Source organism: Rattus norvegicus, chromosome 9 (genome assembly GCF_021556685.1).
Source record: "Rattus norvegicus strain SHRSP/BbbUtx chromosome 9, alternate assembly SHRSP_T2T, whole genome shotgun sequence".
Classification (NCBI taxonomy): domain Eukaryota; kingdom Metazoa; phylum Chordata; class Mammalia; order Rodentia; family Muridae; genus Rattus; species Rattus norvegicus.
In genome coordinates, this window is record NC_141542.1 from 77,102,948 (window position 1) to 77,128,381 (window position 25,434).

The 25,434-nt window shown below is 40.4% G+C and overlaps 2 protein-coding genes across 28 annotated transcripts in view; one reads left to right on the forward strand and one right to left on the reverse strand.

The window, feature by feature from the left end:
- Window positions 1-25,434, forward strand: part of Abi2 (abl-interactor 2) — a 169,821-nt gene that overhangs the window by 107,687 nt on the left and 36,700 nt on the right. The window lies entirely within an intron of this gene.
- Window positions 1-25,434, reverse strand: part of Raph1 (Ras association (RalGDS/AF-6) and pleckstrin homology domains 1) — an 82,883-nt gene that overhangs the window by 27,386 nt on the left and 30,063 nt on the right. For 8 of the 25 annotated variants that reach the window (XR_015628716.1, XR_015628715.1, XR_015628721.1 and 5 more), the window contains exons 3-6: window positions 18,676-18,781; window positions 16,643-17,151; window positions 10,461-10,541; window positions 1,984-2,058 (exon numbers count right to left, since the gene is read on the reverse strand). Coding sequence is in view for 18 of the 25 variants with exons in the window: in XM_087566701.1 (XP_087422827.1) it covers window positions 1,984-2,058; window positions 10,461-10,541; window positions 16,643-17,151; window positions 18,676-18,781 (771 nt within the window). In the remaining 7 variants the exon portion in view is untranslated. 25 annotated transcript variants of the gene reach the window in all.

A 25,434-nucleotide genomic window follows, 5' to 3' on the forward strand; every position in this document is an offset into this window, starting at 1 on the left:
CTGATCCATATCTTCAGCCCCCCAGCATTGTTTTTAAACACTGGCAGATATCTGGAGGCTGAGAACTGGGCCACCAAGCTTTACAGTAGAAAGCAGATTGCTCTGCAGGTTATGTCCGAGGTACACATACTTGGGACTAAAAGGTACAACTCAACGACAGGGAATTCGTTAGATATATGAAATGTTCTGAGTACAACACCCAGCACCAAAGAGGGGAGGGCACATAGTTCACAAAAGCCAGGTGCTTTGATAGAGAGGGCACCGACAACAGTCAGAATAAGGTTCTTCTGAGAAGCTTTATGGTATGGGTTGCTTAGGAATATCTGCCACTTCTTCCATGGGGCCATTCCATCTCCAGTATTCTCTTCGCCTTTGTTCCCTTTACAGCACTTAACATAATTTACGTATTTTTATATATGTATATTCAGACGCATATGTGTGTATGTATACATATATATTATATACATGTATAAATATATGTACATAAGAATATATATATATAAAATTTTAGAGGACAGGATCTCCTATAGTCCCAGGTTGGCCTCAATTTAATTGTATAGCTGAGATGAATGACCCACTTGCCTTTATCTACCAAGTACTAGATTACAGGTATATACCACAATGCCTGATTATTTTATTACCATAAGAGACTGTGTGTTTCCCCCTAAGGAATATGTCTAGTTTATAGTGTTGTGTACTAGTTAGTTCCATTCATAGTACAAGGGACAATAGAGATTACCAGACAAACAGGCAAGAGAAGTGGTCAAATGTCAAACTTAATCTGGGGAGCAGTGTTAAAAACAGATGTGGGGCAAGGTCAGAGACAACTGTAGTACTGTAGTGCTGGGCTAGGTGAGCGCTGAGACTGCTCTAGGATGAGCCGTGGGAATGAAGCAGATAGGCAGACCTAGTAAACGCTGAGGATCACAGCAGGCTCATTTGAAACACTAAGTGACAGGAGATCAGAATACTCAACCTGTCACTGGGAGAATGGCAGTACCCAAAGAGAAAAAGAAAATGTGTCTACATTGTGGGGCCTCAGGGAGACAGTGGGTAAGGGATCTCTCAGGGCTGCAGTGTTAATAAGGAAGATGTTAATAATATTCAGGAAACGCTAGCAGCTGTGAACTACCTGGGAGTGAAGGGAGCAGGGCAGATGACAGTGGACATGGCAAGAGCCTGCAGTCTTTGCTAGAGCAGAGCCCAGTTAAACTACAAAGCTGCCTCAGGCTAGAGAGTATGTGGCCAAAACCTGCATGAATTTCCTTCCTGACCGAAGGCTTCTTTCTGACTCTGGAGTTGACTTAGAAAGGAGATTGGGGAAGAAGGGGTTTCACTGCTCGCTCTGTCAAGGAGTCTTTTTCTTTGAGTGCTTCTTAGAGATTTTGATTTTTGTCAGTTAGCTCATCTCCTAAGGTTATGGTACGGAAAATAAGAGTAAACCCTCTCAGATATAATAGCATATGTAGCTTCTCAGAAACTATGGCCAAGCCTGGCATTCTTGAACTTAACCCTGAGCTCCTTAAATAAGATAATGACTAAGACAATGATTAAGAAAATAGTCATTCAGCTTTCTGATTATTGTTACCTAGTTAATGAGAATTGGTAACTAATTAAAAGATTTTAAGTTAAAATACGATCCCAGCATAAAACCACTAATAGCAAGAGTTAAATTAAAGCAATGATTTTAGGCTTTGAAATGCAATAGAAAATTAAGTTAGAAAAAGTGCAACACACGTGAGTACTAGGTGTCTACAGAAGTTAAAATCAAGTCAAAATTACTAAACATATTTTTGTCTCTGAATATTAACAGTCATTAGATTAAGAAGACAGTTGCTTGCAGAAAGAGAAATAGCACCCTGTATTAAAGACAATGGCGCTACTATAAGAAAGGGGTACAAAGGATGCAAGCACAACCAGAGATTATATTTCTGTCTACAAGACAGTACACAGTTACATGCATGTGGAGAACAGTGGCATCACCTTGGTCAGCAAATGGGAAGGCTTCCCTGCAATGTTTCTCAGAAGAAGGGAGGTTTCCCTGTCCAGATAGGAGTGCTTGTGCAGGAAGAGAGAAAAACAAAAAAGGCAGTAAGAGAAGTCAGTGCAGGCTTTATGTGTTTTTAAAATAAAACAGACAGAGCAAGAATGACTATAAATAATTTCACATCAATTTTTGTAAGCCGAGTGGAATATGTCCATCAAGAATAAAATATTTTCAAAAACCAAACCAGCACCAACTGAAAAGGAGGTGAGAGGTAAAGACCCCACCTATGCCCATGGATATGTTCCAAGTGACTTGCCGATCGCTGGCTCTGAGTAATGCACGCAGAGATCATAGAGCTAGTCTGGCTCACAAGTCAGTGTCAGGAGTGCTGTGCAGAAAGCACCACAAATAAAACCGTGTCAAAGGCAAATGAGTAAACACAGTTCTTTCTATTAAGAATCTATAAGGCTTACAGAGATTGAAGCAGTAAATCCTCATTAGAATACAAACACTGTAAAAAATGGCACCCTTTTCTCATCAATTCAGTGAAAGCCACACTAAGAAGAAAAACACCCATATGTAAGTTACCTGATGTTTTTTTGTTCCCAGTAAAATTCTATTAATCCTTTCATTACAGGACAATGTGAAGGACACAGTGAAGGACTTTCACAGAAAATAAAGTGACTATTTTCCCCTGAAGTGAGTGATTTAATCTCTCTCCCTAGCAATGATGCACATGATGTAGTCCCTAACTACCAATGATACCTTCTTAATAATAAAAACATCCATTTTATTTTAGATTATATGAGTGTGAGTGTGAGTGTGTGTGAGTGTGTGTGTGTGTCTGTGTGTGTGTCTGTGTGTGTGTGTGCCCGTGGAGCTGGAGTTGCAGGCAGGTGTGAGCCACATGGGGTGGGTCCTGCAGACTGAACTCAGGGTCTTTGGACAGTAGTAAACTGCCTTAAGAGCTTACCTACCTCTCAAGGCCCTCTTGATAACTTAAATAGCACATTGTAATTCAAGTGTATGTAAGTGTATTAAATTTAATCCTTAAACTGCAACTATTTTGATATGTATAACATTTGAACTTGCCTATCCCTGAACAAATTTAGTATTTAATACCATGTAATTACTTGCACCATTGAAAGCAATGAATGCTGAATGGAAGGCATTGTATCAAAAGTCTTCCTTAGTGGTATATTTTATGAATCTAACTATTTCACATTACTTTGACACATAAGTTTTTTGGAAATAAAGCCCAGTGAATAGGTACAAGATCTGTGGACACTTTCAAAAGGTCCATCTAGATGACACAGTATATCAAAGACTGGAGCACTGTTAAAAGGACACTAACTTAGCACAAACCTGCACTGTTCAGTCTGTTATAAGACTCTTCTTTGTACTGCTAAACCAATTTTAGCTCAAGATGAACCTCTGTGTAACCAGCCCCTCTCATCCATTCTCTCCAAACAACAAAAAGAGACCTAATGGTGTGTGTCGGGGGATTCCTCAGGATCTTTACTAAAACAGTCAAACATTAAGAACCGAGAAAGTTACCCCAGGCCCTCATTTATCTTTATACGATAGTCAAAGATAAAGACCCGCTGCCCATCCATAAGACTGCAGTAGGCACACGTCTCTGAAACTCAGACTCAGTTTACAGTTACTGCTCAGCCCAGACCAGAGAGAGCACAGAAGCATGAAGACTAGAAAGCAAAGTCTAAAAATATTATTGCTGATGTCATTTATTCATTATTTTGTCATTTATACACGAGAAAAAAATTTCACACAAATATCTAAGACATAGCATGAATCTGAAAAAAATATCTGTATGTGGTGTGTGCCTGTGTCTCCACGTGTGGGTATATGTGTATGTGGTGATTACATGTATGTGCCTGTGCGGGCCAGAAGTTGATGTTGATGTCTTTCTCAGTTATTCTCCACCATGGATACGGGGGCAGGGACTCTTACTGATCAGGTTAGTTTATTTAGTCCAGCTCTTACTGCAGTCCTGTCTGTCTCCAGGGGCTGGGACTGCAGGCAGGCAGGCGACCAAGCCCACTTGGCATTTATATGGATCTTGAGGATCCAAATTCTAGTCCTCATATCTACAGTGTTTTGTATTGTTTTGTTTTTTTAAATCTCCTGAGCCATTTTTCCAGCCCAAGAAAATAATTTATTGAAAACCTATCACAATTTATCTTACAAAGGTTACTTTTCCAGAAAAGCCCCAAAATAATGGAATATCAATATTCATGTAACCACATTTCAAGCTTGTAGAAGTGAAGATAACTTGTAAAAGTTCATTCCTTTCACCATATAAGCACTGGGGTCACACCCAGGTCACTGAGCTTGGTGACAGGTGCCTTTAGCCACTGTAATATCTTGCTAGCCTTGTGTTTCACGTTTTAAAAAATGAAATCGGGGTTGGGGATTTAGCTCAGTGGTAGAGCGCTTGCCTAGGAAGCGCAAGGCCCTGGGTTCGGTCCCCAGCTCCGAAAAAAAGAACCAAAAAAAAAAAAAAAAAAAAAAAAGAAATCTACACCAGGCTCTAGAGGCACATGACTTTAATCCCAGCACTCAGGAGGCAGAGGCAGGTGGATCTTGGAGTTCAAGACCAGCCTAGTCTACACAGTTAGTTACAGGACAGCCAAGCGTACACAGAAAAACCCTGTCTAGAAAAACAATGGGAAGGAAAAAAAAGGGGGGGAGCAAACAAACAAACAAACTTGTTTCATACCATCCTCAAATATAACTCCAGACATCAATTTTAACATAAGCTTAAAAGAAGCTTACAATATGTACTTAATGTAGTAATTAGTTACGAACATCTTAGCACCTGGTTTTCAGAAAATATTTTGGTGGTTGCTTAAGAAACAGATCCAGGGGAGGGACCAGATGGCTCAGCAGGTGAAAGGGCTTGTGGTGCCCACATGAACATGTTTCATCCCTGAAATCCTTGTACAAGGCCAAATGTGGTGGTGCCCATGTGTAATTCCAGCACTCCCACGGACAGAACTGACTGCAATGCACAGATAGCATGGTAGTAGCGGTAAGAGAGACCCTATCTCAAAACATCTTGGAAGGAGAGAATCAATTTCTCAAAGTAGTTGTCCTTTGACCTCTTTACAACTGTGCTGGCATGTGCATGCTCTCCTCTCCCACTTATACATGTATATATATGTTAAAAGGCATGAGGATTAGAGAGACGGCTCAGTGGTTAAGAATACTAGCTGCTCTTCTAGAGGACTCAGGTTTGATTTCCAGTATACATTAGTGGCTCACAACTGTCTATAACTCCAGCCCTAGGGGAACTGACGCCTTCTTTCAGCCTCCACAGGAACCAGGCATGCATGTGGCGCAGACACACATGCAGACAAAGCACCCACACATAAAATAATCAAAAAAAAAAAAAGACATAGTTTGGATCTTGGGGGCAGGGAGACCTCATCCAGAAATATATTAAGCATTACACTGAGTTTTAGTTACTACTATAAATAATAAAAATGAGTTGTGAAAATACTACTGAACTGTACTTTGCTAATGGGGGCAGTAATCTGAAAATACAATAATTATTTGGGTTGAAAGTTTTACTGAAAAAAAACCTAGAAAAGTGGAATGTCAGGGCCTTTTAAGGGAAGGCAAATCCATGTTGCTTCTATTTAAATTATAGGTGTAACAGGAGGCATGGTACCTACACATCAGAGCTGAAATAAGTTCTCTTTTAAATAAATACCTACATTACCTATTTCCTTCTTTAGTATCATCTAGCTACACACTGCTCCTTAACTCCTTACTTTCAGAAGGAAGAGGGATCAAGCCTCTGACTGGAGAAAGATGTAAAGGGAGAAATGAGGTGTGCCATTAACAGTCAAGGTGTCTTGGCACATGTTGCTAGTTAACAAAAACACACTCTGGTCAGTGAGATGGCACAGCACTTGCTGTGGAAAGCTTGACCCATGCAAGGTGGGAAGAAAGAACCAATCTCACAGAATTGTCCTCTGGACTCTATATGCACACTGTGGTACACATGTCCACACAAACACATTACAGTAGAAATAAACAAAAACATGGCTTGTATGTTTTCATATTCTTTTCCATTTATGCTTTCTCTCTCTTTTCAGCCATCCTTTAGACTCTAACTTCAAGCCTGGAGCTATACCAGGCCCTGGAGTAAAAGGTGGTCATATATTGCTGCCTTGTCTAAGACCAAGAAACTTAGTCCTTGTTATCTCTGAGTGGTCTGGCCCCTAACTCCCTAATCTCTTTCTGCATTGTCCACTGACAACTATAATCAACTGTGCTAGGTGGCATGGGAGGGAGGAGCAGGTAAGCACCTATGTCAAAATCAGGGTTCAGTAAAGTATTCCTGAAAGAGTGTACTATCTTGGAGGATGAAGTGGAGGCTGAGAAGGGTGGGATGGATAGAGGAAATGAGAAATATTTGAGATTGGTGATTCTCAGAGGTAGTTAGTGTTGTCTTTAACTTGGTATCTCAGAAAAATGGTGAGGGTATTTTAAGCATTCATAATAAAGTTAAGAGGAAGGGTTAATTAACAGTATTTATTGAGAAGAAAGTTAGAAGTGCCAGATATCTTAAAGCACAGTATAACATCACAAAGTATAGATCCATCCTACAGGATATTTATATCCTCACACAGAAAATTATAGATGAAAAGTCTTGTGTATTTTATATAAAAACACAAAGTAATTTTGTATAATATAAATTTCCGATGAATTTTGGACGTTTTGTCTTATGAAATAGATTGAGAAAATCCTATACTTTGTATTTTATTATGTTTTATAATATCAAACATAACAGGTTTGATGAACACGTTACTGTGCTTCTATTTACCCTCCCTCTCACTCCTGTTGCTTGTGTTGGCCCTACCTGTCCAGGGTTTTTGTGTAAAACTTATGAAGAACTGTTTATAACATTGGAAACCATTACTAGTGGAACCCTAGCTTGAAGTAAGAGCCTCCAATATCACAACTGGCAGTGTCAGATACACTGAGATCCCAAATTCCTTTGAACAAAAGTAAGAGCTAAATGCTACATTAGTTAAAATAAAAAACAGGAATTTCATTGAACTTTATTAGTACAGACTGTTTGAGAAATGTTTATAAAAATCAAATATCAAAAATAGTTTCTTACTACCCTCTCCCATTTAAAACTGCAAAAGACTTATCAGCATAACTACAGCTAGAAGCTTATCCCAAGCTAGGTGACAGTGGGGACTGTTTATAATCCAAAATGATGGTGGGGACTGTTTATAATCCAAAATGATGATGGGGACTATTCATAATCCAAGATGACGGTGGGGACTGTTTATAATCCAAGATGATGGTGGGGACTGTGTATAATCCAAAATGATGGTGGGGACTGTTCATAATCCAAGATGACGGTGGGGACTGTTTATAATCCAAGATGATGGTGGGGACTGTGTATAATCCAAGATGATGGTGGGGACTATGTATAAGCCAAGCACTCAGGATTGCTAAGGCAGGAAGAACGTGTCTTCTGTCATCCCCACTGTGACTGTCCCACTGTGTGTCTCAGCACACCATCATCACTGCTCCAGTCAAGGCCACCTCCCACCTTCCACCACACACAAGCATGCCACGCATGTGACCGCCACAGCACACTAACCCTGACACACAAGCATGCCACGCATGTGACCACCACAGCACACTAACTCTGGGGGCCGTTCATAGTCTACTATTTTTTTGGGGGGGATGTTATCTAACAATCAAACTACTGATCACTTTGATGAGAACTCTAGATTAAGAACAGATGGATTTTGTGTTCTTTAATAGCATTGGCAAACATTTATGCATTACAGATTTTTTTTATTATAAATTACTTAGGTTTGTTTTTCTTTACCCTAGATGTTAAGGCATTATATTCTTTTACATTGTAGGGATGTAGGAGATTATGTTAACTATGAATTTTGTTGGAAGTAGTAAAGATAGTGCTATAAAGTATTTGTTATTTTTAAAAGAGGACGAAAAGGATTGAGAGCTACTGCTTGGAAGAAAGAATGTCCACTAGCCAGAGAGCACATTTTTGAGGAAACTAGGTATTTAGTTATATAGCAGTGCAGAAGTAACAGCGCACCTTATGGTCCCACCCTAAAGAACAGCTAAATCTGCTTACAGAAGCTGATAAAGGCCCTTGATTCAGAGTGTTAAAGTGGTTCCAATAAGAAAAATCCCTTATATCAGGTAGTCTACCTTGAGGGTTAACATTCAACAGCACTGTATTATAAGATGACAGTGCTAGAAAAATTGGATTTCTACCTGCAGAATATTTGTTTATATATTTTTTATATTGTAAAAAAAAAAAATCCAAAATGAATCAAAGACCTAACTTAAAGCCCGAGACACTGAAACTTTTAAAAAGAACACCAACAGCACACAGACTAAGCCCAAGTATCAACAGATGGGAGGGACTACATGAAAGGAAAAGTTCCTCTACACCAAAGGACACAATCAGCAGAGTTAACACAGTCCACACAATGAGGGTGGGCATGGGCATCTTCAGCTACAGTTCAGACAAGGAACTGACAACTGGAACTTATAAAGAATTGCAGAAATTGAATACTATGGGAAAAAACCCTGCCAATCAAGAAATGGGTAAATTAACTGAAAAGACAATTTTCAAAAAAGAAATATAAGTGGCGATAGTTATCTTTAAAAAGTGTTTAATATCCCTAGCAATCAGGGAAATGCAAACCAAAACTACTGTGAAGTCAAGTGGTAGTAGTGTATGCCTTTAATTCTAACACTTAAGGAGGCGGAGGCAGAGGCAGGAGGCAGGAGGCAGGAGGAGGCAGGAGGCAGGAGGCAGAAGGCAGGAGGCAGAGGCAGAGGCAGAGGCAGAGGAGGCAGAGGCAGAGGCAGAGGCGGCAGAGGCAGAGGCAGAGGCAGAGGCAGAGGCAGAGGCGCAGAGAGGCAGAGGCGCAGAGAGGCAGAGGCGCAGAGAGGCAGAGGCGCAGAGAGGCAGAGGCGCAGAGAGGCAGAGGCGCAGAGAGGCAGAGGCGCAGAGAGGCAGAGGCGCAGAGAGAGGCAGAGGCGCAGAGAGAGGCAGAGGCGCAGAGAGGCAGAGGCGCAGAGAGAGGCAGAGGCGCAGAGAGGCAGAGGGGCAGAGAGGCAGAGGCGCAGAGAGAGGCAGAGGCGCAGAGAGAGGCAGAGGCGCAGAGAGAGGCAGAGGCGCAGAGAGAGGCAGAGGCGCAGAGAGGCAGAGGCGCAGAGAGGCAGAGGCGCAGAGAGGCAGAGGCGCAGAGAGAGGCAGAGGCGCAGAGAGAGGCAGAGGCGCAGAGAGAGGCAGAGGCGCAGAGAGAGGCAGAGGCGCAGAGAGGCAGAGGCACAGAGAGAGGCAGAGGCGCAGAGAGGCAGAGGGGCAGAGAGGCAGAGGCAGAGGCAGATCTGTGTGAGTTCAAGACCAGCCTGGTCTACAGAGTGAGTTCGTGAGCTACAAAGAAAAATCCTGTCTCGAAAAATCAGATAGATGGATGGATGGATGGACGGATGGACGGACGGACAGGCAGGCAGGCAGGCAGACAGACAGACAGGTATGCTTGAGATACCACTTTACCCTAATCAAAATGTCTGTAAACAAATCTGACAACACGAGTTGGAAAGGCTGTCAAGAGTTCATGGGAGTAGTGTAAATTAATACTGCCACTGTGGAAATCATGCAGTGTCTGTAGGAAGTGCTTTGTGTTCTTATTTTTTGGTTGTGAGCCTAGCCTTTAATGGCTGAGCCATCTCTCCAGCCCTCCTTTGTGTTCCTAGTAATTTCTCTGGAGTTTCTCCTGCAGACTGTCTTAACATCTGCTATTCCTGCTGAGGGGAGCACTATGTATATTTGCGATCATAAAGTATTTTGCAGGAAAATGGATGGATTTAGAATGCATAATATTGAGGTCATATAGATTAGAAAGAAAAATAATCACATGTTCACTCTCATATAGAGATTCCAGCCAATAATATATGTATATAGATAAACAAATGTATACTAGGTACAGTATAACATGACGAAAAGAAGACAAAATGCTCATTTTACGGGATAAGGAAGGGCTGAATGCAGGCAATGGACATGAATTATAAAGGAAGATACAAAGTTACATTGTTTTCCTAGTTCTGCCTGTCATGGATGGTTTTGTTGGTTTGGTGGTGGGTAAGTACATAAAATATATTCACTCATGAAAGTGTAAAATCTAATGTGAAGCTCCAAAGCTTCCATTCCAAATGCCTACTCCAACAGTATGGAAATTCACTGAGTTTTGTAGACTTTGGGTCTGGTTAATTTTGATATAGAATTTTTTTTTTTAATTTACAAGTCGTTGTAAATAAATTTTTAAGTGAAAGTTGATGTAATGATATGATCTGACATCATCATTTGGAATTCTGGTGCATCTGTTTTTCTTTGTTGATTTAAATAGCCCCATGATATGCTTACACAACTTACAGGTGCCAGTTGGGCCTGCTCTTCAGTGAAGTCAGAGTGGTGCTTGGCCTGCTTACTGGGACAGCTCAGAGAGGTAGCATGCTGTGAAAATGGGGGAAGGAAAACAATGACAGACAATGGAGGTGAAAAGGACAGCTCTCCCAGTCATGCACAAAGAAAAACGGATCATTGAAATAACATAAATAGCAATGAAAAAATAGCAATAAAAAATGCATGCAATTACCTTACCGTTTATTCTTTTAGGCCAAAATTAGAAAGAAAATTAAAAACCAGCTGATCCGCCTAATCATTAACAATTTAAGAACAGCCTTATTTCACTTGTAGACAATCCAGCTACCAGAAAGCCGGGGCAGCCGTGTGATGTACAGAAGTAGTCTATACTAATGAGCCTTTCCTGGCTCTGGACACTGCCATACTCTAGTCTCCTACCACTGTTAACTATCCCTCAAAACTGTGCTACGTCTCCAGTACCTTTCTCTTTTCCCTCTTTCCTTACAAAGGAAATCACATCTCAACCAGCAAAGTGCATTCTGTACTAAATTCAAATCCCCAACTACCCGTTCACATTTTATAATAAATAGCCCTTCTCCAAAGCTAAGCTTCTTCAGTATATCTGACATTGAAATGCATCAACCCACTAGGGTAAGGAAGGGGCAAAAAAATGTTCAACTCCTCTTGCTAACCTGCCTTTTGCCCCTTGTTTCTGTTCTGCCAAAGTTCCTGACTCTAGACTTGGCAGTTGGGCCACTTCCTAGCTACCCATTAGCTCCTCATTTCTCTGCACATCTTTCCACTCAAAGATGTCAGCCTTTGAGTTGTAAAGCATTCTGTATTTAGTCTTTCAAGCGATTAATGACCTTGTCTGTGTGCTGTGTTTGTGTATGCTTACATAGGTCACATGCTGATGTCTTCCTCAATAATGCTCCCCCATATTTGGCAAGACCTGGACTAAACTGGAGCTCACTGATTTGGCAACACTGGCTGGCTACTAAGCCCCTGGGATCTACAATCGCTGCCCTCAGCACTGGGGTACAGACCTGTATCATCAGGCAGGCCCAGCTTTTACATGGATGCCATGGATCTGAACCCAGGCTCTCATGCTTTCATAGCAAACACTTAACTCATTGAGCTATCATCTCTCCAGTCCCTGTTGATAACACGTTATCCTTGGCAATCCAGTGTGATGCCTAGGCACTGAGTATCAGTACGGTTTTTAAGTAGCTACTTCTGCTTTGTCTTCATGCCATATGGTCTGTCAGATTAAGACTCTTCACTTTTCTATGTACTACTCATCAAACTTGTTCTATAACACTATTTCAGTTACTAGACCAAAGATGTCTATAAATTCTATATGGTTAATGTTGTTCTCAGAACTAGAAATGGTAGTAGCCATGACAAAATGAAAAAGGTCATGACTAATGCAGCCAACTCTCAAATAGCTTAGAGGTATTGTTGTAAAAAATACAACAAAAGAAGTAAAAGGTAAATGTTCTAGACATAACAGGACAGATACACATCTTAACTCAGAGACTGTGGCAGCACAGACAAGGCCTGCATGGGTTTAAGTTAGATGGGGTCCCAGCACTAAGAGGGGGAAGTAGTCAGGGGTCCTGTCCCTAAATAAGCTATCTGCAATTGATATTCTCTGGCAAAGGAAAAATCAGTTTTGTCCATTGAAGTCTCAGAGTATAGTAACCATACCTCAAGGCAGGTCCTGTGCCCAGCAGGCCAAAACAAACTCAGTGGTATTTTTGTAGACTTTCTGACCCATTTGCTTTGTTTGATGGACATTTTTGTTATTAGTCTTTAGCTTATTTTGATTTTTGTTTTTGTGAGTTTTTTTGGGGTATATGTGTGTATATTTCTTGGTTTTTATTGTTATTTTTGTTTAAGGCAGAGAGAATGGGTAAGGAGGATTTGGAAGGAATTGGGGGAAGGCAAACAATCAAAATGTATTCTATAAAAATTTTTTAAAGAATATTTTTAAGAATTGGATTTGTCAGCGTAGAGGGATGCAATTAAAACAGGTAGCCTGCAGACTCTACTGTGGGGCTCTCCAAAAGTCAAGAGGCTGCAGTGATATTAAGGAAGTGTTTTGACTTTCTTTCCAAATCCCACTAAAATAAAAATAAAGAATTTAAAAAGATGTCAAAGTTATAAGCAGACAAGGAGTTTCTCAAAGATACAAAGTATGTCTGTGTAGTAACCAACTTGAAAGGCCCAATGACTGCTGATTGCTGCTCCAGCTGGGAGAGCAGAACAGCGCCTGGCTTTGTGTCACGTGACTCTAGTGCTGAGTCAAAAGCAGCAGTAGTAACAAGCGAGACTGCACAGCTTTAGAAACCCTGATTTGAGAGAGCAGTCACTCCCTCGAGTTCCTTCTTCCCCTGCCCATCAGCAGTGTTCTCATGTTCACTGACACTCACTCATAGGCTCCCACAGGCCAGAGCACTGCTCGAGATGAGCTCCACCCAGTTCTGCAACCTTAGGCACGTCATCTTCAGAGTCCATGCTGTCACGTTAAATGACAGGTAGTAGTGTGGGAAAGACACCACATTTTAAGGACAGAAATGACCAAGGCTTGTGAAAACATCACATTGCACAGGAAGCAGTAATATCTTACAGCAATGAATGTTAAGTCTAAGGCCCTCCAGGACATGTTCTTACTCATTACAGAGCTATACCATATACAAGAAAGTTAGGGCCCAGGTCTTAGAATGTTCTTCATGATACTCTTCCTGTTCTGTTTGCATTTACTAATCTAGGGGGTGATTTTAAAATAAACAGTAATACCTGGTGACCTTTCTGAACAATCATTTTCTTTTTCGTGCTGGAGGTTGAATGCAGAGTATTGTGTATGCTATGTAAGTAATGTACCACTGGGCTACATCTCGGGCCCTACCTAGAAATACTTTATAACCAATCTTCTATTCTGTTTTGTTTGAAATAGTGTTTTACCCTTCAGCCAGGCTGAAGAACTCATACTTATTCTCCCGCTCTAGCCATCTATAATTAATCTTAATTCAGTATGTTCCCAAGAAAAAGATGTCAGGAAAAGGAAAACCCAAGGTTATTTTTCCTGAAAAGGGCTCCAGTTTGCTATTAATTTTTTACCTGGAGATAAAATTCTCAAATGGGAATGATTTTATCTTTCACTGGTGTGTAATGATGTTTACAATGGAAGGGAGCCACTGAGTAGAGAGTAGGGTGCTGCAAGGATCCTACAATACCCAGGGTTTGTGTTGAGAAATCCAAAGGAGCTGATGAGAAGGAATCCCATATCCAAGCCTGTTCTCCTCCCTAACAGCTGCCAGGCATGCTTCATGCCAGAGACAGGCAGAATCATCTCTGCAGAGGGTTAGTGGTCTGAGGGAAAGACATAAATAATCCTAAATAAGAGACTGGGAGGAAAATGAAGTTTAACAGGAAAGAAGTTAATAGAATATCAGTTCTGTTCAAGCTAAACAAAACTGAATCAACTGTTGTAAGAGTTGAAATGATAAACATAGTGAAAATGAAGGGTTTTGTTTGCTTCGTCTTTTTTTGTTTTGTTTTAAAAAAGCAATGTGCTGTGCCTTACAAGAAAGTATCTTATTTGTAGGGTTTTGCAGCAAACTTCAAGTGTACAGTCACTGTAATAAAAGAACTGAGTGTTCTGGGAGGGATAGGGGTTTAGATCAGTGGTAGAGTGTGTGCGTACTTGCCTTGCACATGTACGGGCCTGGGCTTGATCTCTAACCCCCCCCCCCCCCCACACACACACATAAAAAGAAGGAGGAGGAGGAAGAGGAAGAAGGGAAGGAAATAGAGAACAATAACTAAATGTGGACAGGAGTAGAGAAGTAAGGGAGGTGTCTAAGGAAGGCTGTCCTGGAACTCACTCTATAGACCAGGCTGGCCTTGACCTCAGAGATCTGCTTCCCTCTGCCTCCTAAGTGAGGGGATTAAGAGCGTGTGCCACCACTGCCCAGCTTATACTGGATTTTTTTTGGACCCAATGCTGTGGGTTCTGTTGGAGGCACATTGTCTTGCTTGTTCATACTGTGTGTTTTTATGATGAGGTTTAAGGTATAGTCCTGCCTTTCAACATCAGTACCTAATATACACAGCGGGGTTTAATGAGATGGAGGTAAATGTTATAAGAACCACTGGAGAGAGGGCTCAGGGGTTAAGAGCACTGGCTGCTATTCCAGAGGTCCTGAGTTTAACTCCTAGCAACCACATGGTGGGTCACAACCATCTGTAATGGGATCTGGTGCCCTCTTCTGGCCTGTACGTAGAACACTGTAAACATAATAAATCTTAAAAAAAAAAAAAAAAAAAAAAAAGAGCCAACTCCAAGAATAGAAAGTGCTTATTTCTGGGAGCAGAATATGACATGTGTATGGTAAAAAATATTTAATAAGTCTGAAAGAAGTATTTAATTCCATGTATGAAAAGCTAATTATAATTTCCAAAGTTGTATTTGATTCTGAGAGTATTTGATACATGGGTTTTGGATCTAATGAGCTCATCTCAGTATTTTCTATTTGAATCACAATACTATATCATGAAAAAAGAATATTGAAGCAAGCTATTAAACCATTTTCTAGAAATCACTCTGGAAAGGTAAGAGGAGGCCAGATAAAATTTTAGACCATTCCTAATTTACCTATCAAACGTCATATGGAAAATATTATATTAAACACTACACCACCAAATATTGTTACCTTTGCCCATGGGTATTTAATGTGTTTCCTGAGAGCTGGGGCTTTTCACTTTATATTCTCTTACACTGTTTGAACTTTAGTGATTGGTATTTTACAGACAGAAAAACAGAGGGACAAGACAGGCAGTCTAGTAATTAGTTCAGATCTCTTCTCATGCATTTTGATGTAACTCAAAATAAATGGACAGAAAGGAAGTAACAATACACAAGACAAAGAAGAAAAAAAACACATCTCTAGTAAATACTGCTTACTTAAATCTCAGCAGGCAAATCTGGCAGGCATGAACTGAAACACCAAGGAGCTGGTGCTAAACAAGGCACAAAGGCCACAAAGTAAATAGACATTGGGTTTCCTCATAAAGTAGCAACTGATTTTCAACTTCTTTATAGAATACATAATGTAGACAAGATCCATCTTTAATAACTGAGAGTTTCTTCTTTAGGCTTATATAATTGTGTACTGCTTTTTTGCACCTGCTTGTTTGTCTCTAAATCACAATGGCCGAGTGCTTCTTTTTGAGCTCCATAGTACCTAAAACAATGCTAAGCAGTTGGGTAAATACCCAGAATTAACCTAAATAATTAAATTAGTTGGGCAGGAGTCTAATAGCAAAAATTTCAAGTGTCTTTGTAATTCTTTCAATAGTGCTTCACAGTATCTCATATTAGTGGTAATAACGCACGTATTCTTTTACTTTGTACTAGAGTTGTAAATACAAGTTCATTGGAAAAGCTGACATTGTTCTGCTCCATTCATTTTCTTTCTTGTTCCTACCATACAACAGAATTGCTATCTTCTTGATGTGAAGAAATCAAGAGGGAAACCTCTTTCTTTTGTTAAATATATTATCACAAATCCATGTCCCAAGACACTCAGGAAAATGCCATCTTCCATCACCTATATATTGTGAGTCTCTGAACCATCTCTGAGGAAAAGAGGAAGGAATATCAAGTTGAGACTGAATAACTCACCTGAGTTCCATGGGTACCAAATGACAAAGACAATGTCAAATGACAAATGACAAATGTTCTGGAGCCCAGCTTCCTTTCTACTGTGTCACACTAACTAACCCTTTGACAACAGAATGGAGCAAGCTCTAGGCAGCGAATCTCAGCAGACTACAATGAAGATTTCCATGGCCTATGGCTCACTTTAGTCATGTTAAAAACAATTATCAGCTTACTATTTATGCTTTTACAATTCATAATTCCTTTTTTAATCACATGGAATAGCTGGCATTAATTTAAGGGATCCTAACAAGTCAAAAGACAAAAAGAAAAATGTAAGCCTCTTCTAATTCATCCTGTGACACTGCTATGTCTGGTGGTATACTTATTTTGTGGGCTTATTTAGCTGAGGAGTTCTTTTAATAAATTTTAAATGTTAAAGAAGAAAGTCAATTAAAACAAAACAAAACAGAGCCATTTCTCTGTATTTTAAGGTTAAAACAACGGAAGAATTTTCTCTATTTACCTCAGTAATTGGCTTTCCCTGGTGTGCTGTCAAATCCAGTTCTTGAGGGCGTGTGACTTTGTCAATATCCAGAGAATCCATGCTGGAGGCCGCAGAAGTGATGCTCGACCGGGAGGAGTTGCTAACGGAGCGCACTTCGGCGTCACTCACGGTGCCTGCTGATGCGGTCCTTCTGTGCTGGTTTGTTGCGGGAGGCTTAGCATCTTCTACTGCAGACTGCTGAGCAGCCTCGTCCATGCTCAAGGAAGCCTGTTCTAACTGTGCAGTGATGTCATCCAGGGAGTAGTTAGCATGCGGAGGCCTAGTTGTTCTAGTAGAGGAAGATGACACTCCTCTCAGGGTACCATGTTTTGATGTATGTCGGCTAGCAGGTAGCTTCTGAGCAACTTTGGGTTCTGTGACTTGGCGCTTACTATTTCCTGAGCCAACACTGCTGAGCTCCTGCTCTATAGAGCAGAGATCGGCCATCAGGGCGTCCAGATCCACAGTCTCACCCTGATTCAGAGCTTCTGCAGAGAAGACAAAAGTTTCAGAACACAGTCAAAATCTATACATCCTATTATAAATTAGTCACAGGCAGTGGAAAAAAGCAAAACGATACATTTTATTGAACTAAAATCAATCAAATAAAGTACTTAGCAGGCTTTGTTTTAAGTCCTGAGAGAATTTTTAGAAGCAAATAGCCTATCCTTTAAGATCTCTGATAAGGAAAATAAAGTTGTAAGTTTAAAGACAAAATACTGAAAACACCTTGTACTATTCCATGGGTTTATCCCAATTTCTCAAGTAACTTTGGTCTACTGTGCTGGCTCGACACAAATGAGAGTTATCTGAAAGGAGGAAACCTTGATTGAGAAAACACCTTCCTAAGACTGGCTGTACGGCATTTTCTTAATTAGTGATTGGTAGGGGAGGATCCAGTCCATTGTGGGTGGTGCTATCCCTGGGCTGGCAGTCCTGGCCTTCCTAAGTAAACAGGCTGAACAAGCCAGGGGAAGCAAACCAGTAAGCAGCACCCTCTATGCCTATTTCAGCACCTGCCTCCAGGTTCCTGCTGTTTAGGTTCCTGTCCTCATTTCCTTCAGTGAATAAAGTATAAGCCAAATAAACCTTTGCTTCCCGATTTGCTTCCCGATTTGCTTCCCGATTTGCTTCTGGTTATGTTGTTCCATCACAGAAATAGAAACCCATAGACAACTACTAATACGGTCAGTATCCAGATAGATATAGTTATTACCAAAAAAGAGAAAGAACAGGCTGGAGAGATGGCTCAGCGGTTAAGAGCACTGACTGCTCTTCCTGAGGTCCTGAGTTCAATCCCAGCAACCACATGGTGGTTCACAACCATCTGTAATGGGATCAGATGCCCTCTTCTGGTGTGTCTGAAGACAGTGTACTCATCATATAGAAAATGAATAAATAAAATCTTTTAAAAAATTAATTAAAAAAAAGAAAGAACGGCATACAGAGGAAAGTCTAAAAAATTAGAGCATTTATTGCAAACACTATGAAGTGACTAGGTACATTAAATACAAGTCACACAGGCTGAGTTTTAAATTATTAGGAAAAAATTTCTTTAGACTTTAACCCAGTCAGAAAATAATACAATCAGATTCCTGTAGGCTTTCTCCTTAGCATGCATAGAATCAGGTATTAAATATATGACAAGAAAACCATGTTATGTTCTAGTTTCTTTTTCTGTGATTAATCTGAATATGCATAAGTTAACTCAAAATGAAGAGATGGCTCAATAGCTAAAAGCATGTATCAGAGAACCTGAGTTTGACTCCTAGCACCTGCATTAGATGGTTCACAACCACCTCTAACCATTACTTCAAGATTATCTGATACTTTTGGCCTCTGCAGGGACCTGCACTCATGTGTATACCTATACACACACACGAACACACACACAGAATTTTTAAAAAGAAAAACAACTCAGTCAAATTACATATATAATTTTATACTGTTTGACAGTTAGAATTGCATTTCTAATATTCTTATGTTTAGAACTTTACTTAATTAAATCTTACCATTCAAGTTGTATATGGAGAAACGGTAAGAAAAGTTGGCCATATTTGTTTCCTGGCGAAGAGGAGATCTTTTCACTGGTTCTTTGGGCTTGTCAGAATCCAAACTCTTTAAAAAGAAAGTTTAACAAGTCATATTATTGTGGGCTCTCATTACACAAAAAGATGAATGAACTGTCATACTGTCTTAGAGCCTCTATTGCTATGATGAAAACACCATGACCAAAGAGCAAGTTAGAGAGGAAAGGGTTTATTCAGCTTACATTTCCACATGACTGTTTGTCATCTAAAGAACAGGACAGGAACTCAGCCAGGGTAAGAACCTGGAAGCAGGAGCTGATGCAGAGGCCATGGATGGCTGCTGCTTACTTGCTTGCTCCTCGTGGCTTGCTCAGCCTGCTTTCTTATAGACTCCAGGACCACCTGCCCAGGACAGCACCTCCCACAATGGGCTGGACCCTCCCCTACCAATCACTGAATAGTAACATGCCCTACAGGCTTGTTTACAGTCCATCTTATGAAAATGAAAGCCTTTTCTTGAGATTTCCTCCTCTCAGATGACTTTCTCTTGTGTCAAGTTGACATAAAACTATCCAACACACATATTAGAAAAGCTTAAGTTTCTTCTAAATGATAGCCCCAAGGAAAAACCTAATTGGTTTTCATTAGTTATCTAATTTCTAAATTTTACTTACTTTTATTACACCATGGACTCAAAACTGTCACAGTTCAGGGTAAGTATCTTTTCAAATATATCCTTTGTCAATGACTTCATTATACATAAGTTCACTATGAAATAATTTAAGTATCTGACTATGGACATGGTAAAGAACCATGAAGAGAGTTCGGTCATCTCTTAGCTCAAAGGGTATGTTTTGATCTAGTATAGCCTCATTATATATTATGTCCTATTACAAAGGACAATCATGAACTTCATTCCCTCCCTGTCTCCCTTCCTTTGTGGTGTTGGGGACTGAACCCAAGGCCTTGTGCATAGCAGGCACTCAAACCTACCACCAGGTCACATTCCTAGTCCTTACCACCTTCTTACAATGATACTCTTTTCACCTGTAACTGTTCTACAATAAGATAAAAAGGATCTAAACAGAAAATTACAACAATGACAGAGGAGGAGAAGAAATCCAACTATTTAAAGCTAGAGTAGTCTTTTACAACTAGTTTCTATGTAAATGTCATATAAAATAAGTTCAAGTTTTAAAGAAGAACTTTGGTGCTGGGCATGGTAGCACATGTCTTTAATTCCAGCACTTTGGAGGCAGAGGCAGGCCAATCTCAGTGAGTTTGAGGTCATCCTGGTCTACAGAACAAATACCAGGACAGCCAGGACTACACAGAGAAATCCTGTCTTGACAAAACAAAAGCAGAACGTCACGTATTTTATTTGTAGAATTATAAAGTTACATTAAAATGCTATTTTTATTATTTACCTATCTCTAGATTTTATAGCTCATATAAAGAATGCCCATCTTGTTTTTAGATATACTCTCCGTGTAGCCCAAGCTGAGCTAAAACTCACTGTATATGGCAGAAAATGATCTTAAATGAAGATGGCCTCTAGAGTGCTAGGATTACAGCTAGATGCTACCCACACCTGTCTTAATGTGGTACTGGGAATGGCACCTGGTCTTCGAGTTACTAGGGAAGCACATGAACTCCCAGTCTCAATTCTGTCTCTAAAGATTTATTTTTATGTGTGTGAGTATTATGTCTGAAAGTATGTAAATATACTGTAATGATCTGAATATGCTTGGCCTAGGGAGTGGCACTATTAGAAGTATGGCTTTTCTGTAGTAGCTGTGGCCTTGTTGTGGGCTTGGGTTTTTTTTTTTTTTTTTTAAAGATTTATTTTATTTATATGATGTCTTCAGACACACCAGAAGAGGGCATCATATCCCATTATAGACGGTTGTGAGCCACCATGTGGTTGCTGGGAATTGAACTCGGGACCTTTGGAAGAGCAGTCAGTGCTCTTAAACACTGAGCCATCTCTCTAGCCCCGTGGGCTTGGGTTTTAAGACCCTCGTCCTAGCTGCCTGGAAGTCAGTCTTCTCCTAGCTGCCTTCAGAAGAAGATGTAGTTGTAGCTCCTCCTGCACCATGCCTGCCTGGATGCTGCCATGAGCCCACATTGACGATAATGGACTGAACCTCTGAACCAGTAAGCCAGCCCCAATTAAATGTTGTCTTCATAGGAGTTGCTTTGGTCATGGTGTCTGTTCACATCAGTAAAACCCTAACTAAGATATGTACCATGTGTGCATGTAGTGCCCCTAGAGCCTAGAAGAGGTAGTTGAATCCCTATGAGTTACAGTTATGAGCTGCTATTTGGGTGCTGAGAACCAAACCTGTGTCTTCTGCAAGAACAGCCAGCGTTCTTAGCCACAAAGCTATTTCTCCAGTCTTTCATCCCGTTTTTGAAGCTAGCAAATGAATGTATCCACAACCTAATCAGTGTTTTATTTCAAAAGTTCAAAAAAGTTAAGAAATTCTCCTTTAACTTTAAACTCAATTCTTCAGAAGCAATTTTAATTACTTCTGTCAATAAGGCTGGAGGGAAAAATATTTTCTATAAAACAACATGACTAAAACTTCAGACTTATGAAAAGTCAACGTCTTTCCAGTACCTGTCCATGGTGCTGACACAACAAAGGATATACTGAGAGGCACTCCTTAGGTCAAGAAATCAGTAATATAATATGGTGACATTTAACCTTTGGTGAGGTCGCTAAGAATGTGCAAAAAAATACTACAGATCTTCTTCCAAACAAATGCCCAACATAACAAATTTTTTGCAACTGTTTTAGAGGAATCATTAACTATTTAAAATTTAAGTTTGATTAGCAGCTAACACTGAATATGTGCACAGGTAATACTGTAATGAACTAAAATAATAGATCTGAATCTTAGTGAGTCAACTATTTCTTAAAATATCCATAAAAACTAACATGTTTACAGTAATGAATAATGTGCATGGTTTTAACATTTTTCTTTAATGACAAATTTTTTTATTTTTTATTTTTTTTTATTTATTTATTTTTTATTAACTTGAGTATTTCTTATATACATTTCAAGTGTTATTCCCTTTCCCGGTATCCGGGCAAACATCCCCCTCCCCCCTCCCCTTCCTTATGGGTGTTCCCCTCCCAACCCTCCCCCCATTGCCACCCTCCCCCCACCAGTCTAGTTCACTGGGGGTTCAGTCTTAGCAGGACCCAGGGCTTCCCCTTCCACTGGTGCTCTTACTAGGATATGCATTGCTACCTATGAGGTCAGAGTCCAGGGTCAGTCCATGTATAGTCTTTGGGTAGGGGCTTAGTCCCTGGAAGCTCTGGTTGCTTGGCATTGTTGTACATATGGAGTCTCGAGCCCCTTCAAGCTCTTCCAGTTCTTTCTCTGATTCCTTCAACGGGGGTCCTATTCTCAGTTCCGTGGTTTGCTGCTGGCATTCGCCTCTGTATTTGCTGTATTCTGGCTGTGTTTCTTAGGAGCGATCTACATCCGGCTCCTGTCGGTCTGCACTTCTTTGCTTCATCCATCTTGTCTAATTGGGTGGCTATATATGTATGGGCCACATGTGGGGCAGACTCTGAATGGGTGTTCCTTCAGTCTCTGTTTTAATCTTTGCCTCTCTCTTCCCTGCCAAGGGTATTCTTGTTCCCCTTTTAAAGAAGGAGTGAAGCATTCACATTTTGATCATCCGTCTTGAGTTTCATTTGCTCTAGGCATCTAGGGTAATTCAAGCATTTGGGCTAATAGCCACTTATCAATGAGTGCATACCATGTATGTCTTTCTGTGATTGGGTTAGCTCACTCAGGATGATGTTTTCCAGTTCCAACCATTTGCCTACGAATTTCATAAACTCGTTGTTTTTGATAGCTGAGTAATATTCCATTGTGTAGATGTACCACATTTTCTGTATCCATTCCTCTGTTGAAGGGCATCTGGGTTCTTTCCAGCTTCTGGCTATTATAAATAAGGCTGCGATGAACATAGTGGAGCACGTGTCTCTTTTATATGTTGAGGCATCTTTTGGGTATATGCCCAAGAGAGGTATAGCTGGATCATCAGGCAGTTCAATGTCCAATTTTCTGAGGAACCTCCAGACTGATTTCCAGAATGGTTTTACCAGTCTGCAATCCCACCAACAATGGAGGAGTGTTCCTCTTTCTCCACATCCTCGCCAGCATCTGCTGTCACCTGAGTTTTTGATCTTAGCCAATCGCACTGGTGTGAGGTGAAATCTCAGGGTTGTTTTGATTTGCATTTCCCTTATGACTAAAGATGTTGAACATTTCTTTAGGTGTTTCTCAGCCATTCGGCATTCCTCAGCTGTGAATTCTTTGTTTAGCTCTGAACCCCATTTTTTAATAGGGTTATTTGTTTCCCTGCGGTCTAACTTCTTGAGTTCTTTGTATATTTTGGATATAAGGCCTCTATCTGTTGTAGGATTGGTAAAGATCTTTTCCCAATCTGTTGGTTGCTGTTTTGTCCTAACCACCGTGTCCTTTGCCTTACAGAAGCTTTGTAGTTTTATGAGATCCCATTTGTCGATTCTTGATCTTAGAGCGTAAGCCATTGGTGTTTTGTTTAGGAAATTTTTTCCAGTGCCCATGTGTTCCAGATGCTTCCCTAGTTTTTCTTCTATTAGTTTGAGTGTGTCTGGTTTGATGTGGAGGTCCTTGATCCACTTGGACTTAAGCTTTGTACAGGGTGATAAGCATGGATCGATCTGCATTCTTCTACATGTTGCCCTCCAGTTGAACCAGCACCATTTGCTGAAAATGCTATCTTTTTTCCATTGGATGGTTTTGGCTCCTTTGTCAAAAATCAAGTGACCATAGGTGTGTGGGTTCATTTCTGGGTCTTCAATTCTATTCCATTGGTCTATCTGTCTGTCTCTGTACCAATACCATGCAGTTTTTATCACTATTGCTCTGTAATACTGCTTGAGTTCAGGGATAGTGATTCCCCCTGAAGTCCTTTTATTGTTGAGGATAGCTTTAGCTATCCTGGGTTTTTTGTTATTCCAGATGAATTTGCAAATTGTTCTGTCTAACTCTTTGAAGAATTGGATTGGAATTTTGATGGGGATTGCATTGAATCTGTAGATTGCTTTTGGTAAAATGGCCATTTTTACTATATTAATCCTGCCAATCCATGAGCATGGGAGATCTTTCCATCTTCTGAGGTCTTCTTCAATTTCCTTCTTCAGTGTAATGACAAATTTCTATGATGAAAATTTGGGCAACTTGAAATATATGTGAGAATATAGTACCACGTGTGGAGAACTACTGTCTGAGTGGAGTTCCTACCTCAGTCAAGGCAGCTTGACTCTTCCAACCTGCTTTCTCTTTCTGGCCTCCTGCTCAAGTGTACAACCACTTGGTCACAGACACAACCTACTGGCTGGCCGTGGATGATCTCCTCCATACTCTCTCATTTCTATTTGTCTCTTCTCTCCCAGCTGTATTAATTACTTTCCGCTCCTATGGAAAACGCCCTGACAGACAACTTACACAGCAGAGAGAGCATACCAGAGGAGGTGTGACATTTTAAACTCTCAAATATGTCTCTGTGTCATACTTCCTCCAGCCACACCCCCCAATCCTCCAACAGAGCTGCTGACTTGGGACCAAGTATTTAAACACCTGATTTTATAGGGAACACTTCTTATTCAAACCACCACACTAGCATATAACTGGACACTTAGTCATCATCTTTATGACAACACTGCTTTCTGTAAAAAAAAAAATTAAGAATTAAGAAGTGGCTCAGTTAAGTGCTTATAACACATGCATGAAGACCTGATTGGATCTGCAGTGTTCACATGAGAGATGAGCATGTATGCCTGGGTGGCAACGGGGAGGTAGAGCCATGAAGATCCTGGGGCATGCTGGTCAGCAAGCCTAGACAACTGATGAGCCTCAGGTTCAACAAGAGACTGTTTCAACAAATAAGAGTGAGGGCCAGAGACTCCCGTGCCAGAATGGGCGTGCTGAGACCTGCACTCTGGACTGAATATCTACAGAATTCTTGGCCTTCCCATCAGGAGTAGCCATTGCTGGTGGGATCACAGTCTGTAAAAACTCTAATAACCATCTCCTTTAATATATATGTATTCATTCTACCAGTTCTGTTCCTTAAGAGAATGCTGACTAATCCACCAGATGTCAACCTCTATACATGTGTCCACACACACATACCTATCCCTGAGAAATGTAGAGAAGGAAATTAAATAGAAATGGTTTGGTACTTACAGATATCAAAAGACAGTTTGATAAAAATGTTACCTTTTCTTATTACAGCTTGTAGTAGTTAGAATGAGAGTTGCTCCATAGGCTCATATATTTGAATGTTTGGCTTCCAGGTATTAGACCAGATAAAAAAGATTAGGAGATATGGCCTTGTAGGAGGAGGTGTATCACTGTGGGTAGGCTTTGAGGTTTCAAACGCCCAGCTAGGTCTAATTCCTCACTCTAATTCCTGATTATGGAGCTCAGCAGCTCAAGTGATCCTTGAATCAATCAAGAAAACCTACCTGAGTTACATGAGACCCCATCTCAAAAACTAAGCAAGCATGCATCACCATGTCAGTTACAAGAAATCCACAGCCCAATAAAACAAAGAAAAAAACAATCCCAAACCCCAAACACGTTTTTAGAACTATTTCAAATGTAGCCTGGATAAACTTTTATCAGTATTTTGAAAATACGAGCTAGAAAATACAAATGTCATAAAATG